The sequence below is a fragment of the Penaeus monodon genome, chromosome 20, assembly GCF_015228065.2.
Source record: "Penaeus monodon isolate SGIC_2016 chromosome 20, NSTDA_Pmon_1, whole genome shotgun sequence".
NCBI classification, from domain to species: domain Eukaryota; kingdom Metazoa; phylum Arthropoda; class Malacostraca; order Decapoda; family Penaeidae; genus Penaeus; species Penaeus monodon.
The window spans coordinates 32,520,060-32,522,450 of NC_051405.1; the positions used below are offsets into that span (position 1 = coordinate 32,520,060).

General features: G+C 51.4%; 1 protein-coding gene across 1 annotated transcript in view; it reads right to left on the reverse strand.

The window, feature by feature from the left end:
* The window catches only part of LOC119585774 (E3 ubiquitin-protein ligase lubel-like), a gene marked incomplete in the record, with an annotated part of 47,027 nt that overhangs the window by 43,596 nt on the left and 1,040 nt on the right, over positions 1–2,391 (reverse strand). The window contains 2 exon segments of the mRNA XM_037934486.1: positions 920–2,082; positions 2,371–2,391. Of these exon segments, the coding sequence (XP_037790414.1) occupies positions 920–2,082; positions 2,371–2,391 (1,184 nt within the window).

Below are 2,391 nucleotides of genomic sequence, written 5' to 3' on the forward strand. Positions count from 1 at the left end.
TTTACGAAGAGAAAGAGTAAGCGTTAATATCTGAGAAAGGTAGAGTCAGTAGGGAAAGGGAGAAAGAGTATGAGAGGGATACCGGATAAATTTATTGATTAAGTCAAAGATAAACCAAAGATATAGCTGCGATAGAGAATAGATGTGCAACGAAAAAGTAAATAAATTTCAGACTATTAATACCCTGTTTTCATAGATATCCATCCATACACACAAACACACAACGCATCCTATTCCATGTTCTGAATTCTAAATTTGTACTACCTTTCGAAAGACCCGATGGGTCGGTGCTAAGATAAGCAAGCTAGAAATACACTCGGTAAATATAGAACACGTAACTCTCTTGTCAACGAAAGATATGTAACTGACGTCTTACTGAAATATTTGCCAAATGTCTCTCTTCTCTCATGTTCATTATTTGCGCTCCTTATATACCTGCGTATGTTGGATGCAGAAATCGTTGGGTATGTGTTAATGCTGTAATCCATTAATTTGTACTTTTTTCTGTTCTGTACTATTATCAGTAAGTTTTCCAGAAGTCGGACTTACCAGTGGTAGATTTTTTCCTCCCTTTCACATTGTGGCATTTGGGGTTTGTGTCTGAGCGTTTCCATGGTCATTGCAAACCTTCTTTGTTAGTAAAAATGTGTTATTATGTTAATGGAAAACTGTTCTATTGAGTGAATAAAGTTTAAGTTTGGTATTGGTAAGTATATCTCAGTGCCCCTGCATCCATTAGTCTACCATCTTAAGTGAACCAGCGGTTAATCATCAACTGTATTTCCTCCCAGAGTCCCTGTGTGTGGGCTGGAGTGGATAGATCTCTCTCTGTCGTCCCTCCCGGTCCTCTCCCGCCCTCACTCGTCCCCCGTGAGGACAAGTGGGAGGCTAAGAGTAAGGATAACTGCTCGGTGTTCACCTGTGTGTTGCTGGGGAGGGGCTTGTCCTGGAGCTGCTCGCTGAGCGAAATGTCAGGCGAGTCTGGCGGGGAATAGAACTGAGCATCCGAGGACGAGAAACTGAGGGGCGTGTACTGCCTGTCAGGGGGCGTGTTGTTGATCCCCAGGGAGGAGCCAGAGGACCCTGAGCGCAGTCCTTCCCCGCTCCGCATGTCGGCCACGGCCATCGGCCTCGTCGCCTCGACTAAGGTGTCATCGCCGCCCTGTTCGTCGTCCCTGTCGCCCAGCGCCTCCTTGTCGCCCGCCGACATGCCCATCGTGGCTGTCTGGTAGTCGGGCTGCTCGCTGTCCGGCTCTGCGGCGGCGACGGCGGGCTCGTTCACAAGGGGCTCCTCGATCGGCTCATAGCGCGGCTCGTACACCGGCTCCGAGGGAAGGATTCGGCTGATCGGCTTCACCACAGGCTCAGGAATAGCGGGCTGGACTTCGGCAACGTTGGCCTCTCCGTTGACGGCCAACAGCTGATCTGCAGCGGCTGTCGCTCTTTCCGCCACTGCCTCCTCCTCTGGTGTTTTCGGCCGGACGAAAATGACCTCAGGGATTTCGTCGTGCGCCTCCGCCGGCTGCATGATAATGCGTTCATCGATGTAGTGGCTGCTCAGATCTTGGTCGGCCATCTCGTTCGTCCCCATCGTTGTGATCTCGTCGAGCGTGTTGGCGAAGCTGTGCTCGTCGCCGTCCCGCTGAGACGGAGCAGGAGACTTGCTGTTCCGCGCCTGCTGCCTCGGGCTCGGCGTCCTGGACTTCGCTTCTAACGGTTCCTGCTCCTCAGGGGGAGCCTCCACCTGAACTTGGCCCTCGTCTGCTACTTCTTCAGCCTGACTCCTGGCTCTGGATCTACTGCGTTTGCTGCTGTCTGACTTGGACTTATGCTCACTCTTGGCCGTGACTTCGGACGCCACCGTGTTGACGACCGTGTCCTCGTGGGAGCTGTTGCGGTCGTTCCGGTCCTCCGAGGGGCTGCGGTGCGAGGAGCGCGAGTCCTCGGTGGGGCTGCGCTCGCGGCTGCCTCCCCGGGAGCCCGCGTCCTCCACAGGGCTCTCCCGCCTCGGCGTCTGTCGGCCCGGAGTCCTGGACCGCTCCGAGTGGCTCTTCCCTCGGTTTTTGAAGCGGCTGCTGCCTCCTGTAACATACAGGATACACCTCCTTAGGATTTTGAGTGAAACACATTTAAAACGGATGCATTTATTCAGCAAAATCTGACATTGCAAAATAAGCACATTAAAACTGACATAAAAATGGACAAAGACCAAAAAATATCTCACATTTGATCATAAAATTATGCCCGCATTTATCAAATGGATTATACTGTGATGCACAGACAAGATATCGTTCTTCAGTCCTTTACAGAAGTGTTAAACAATGCACGCAATTCACACAGGCTAGGGTCACTCCTTCCACCTAAGTTTACCTTCTCTCTTGCGTGAGCCTT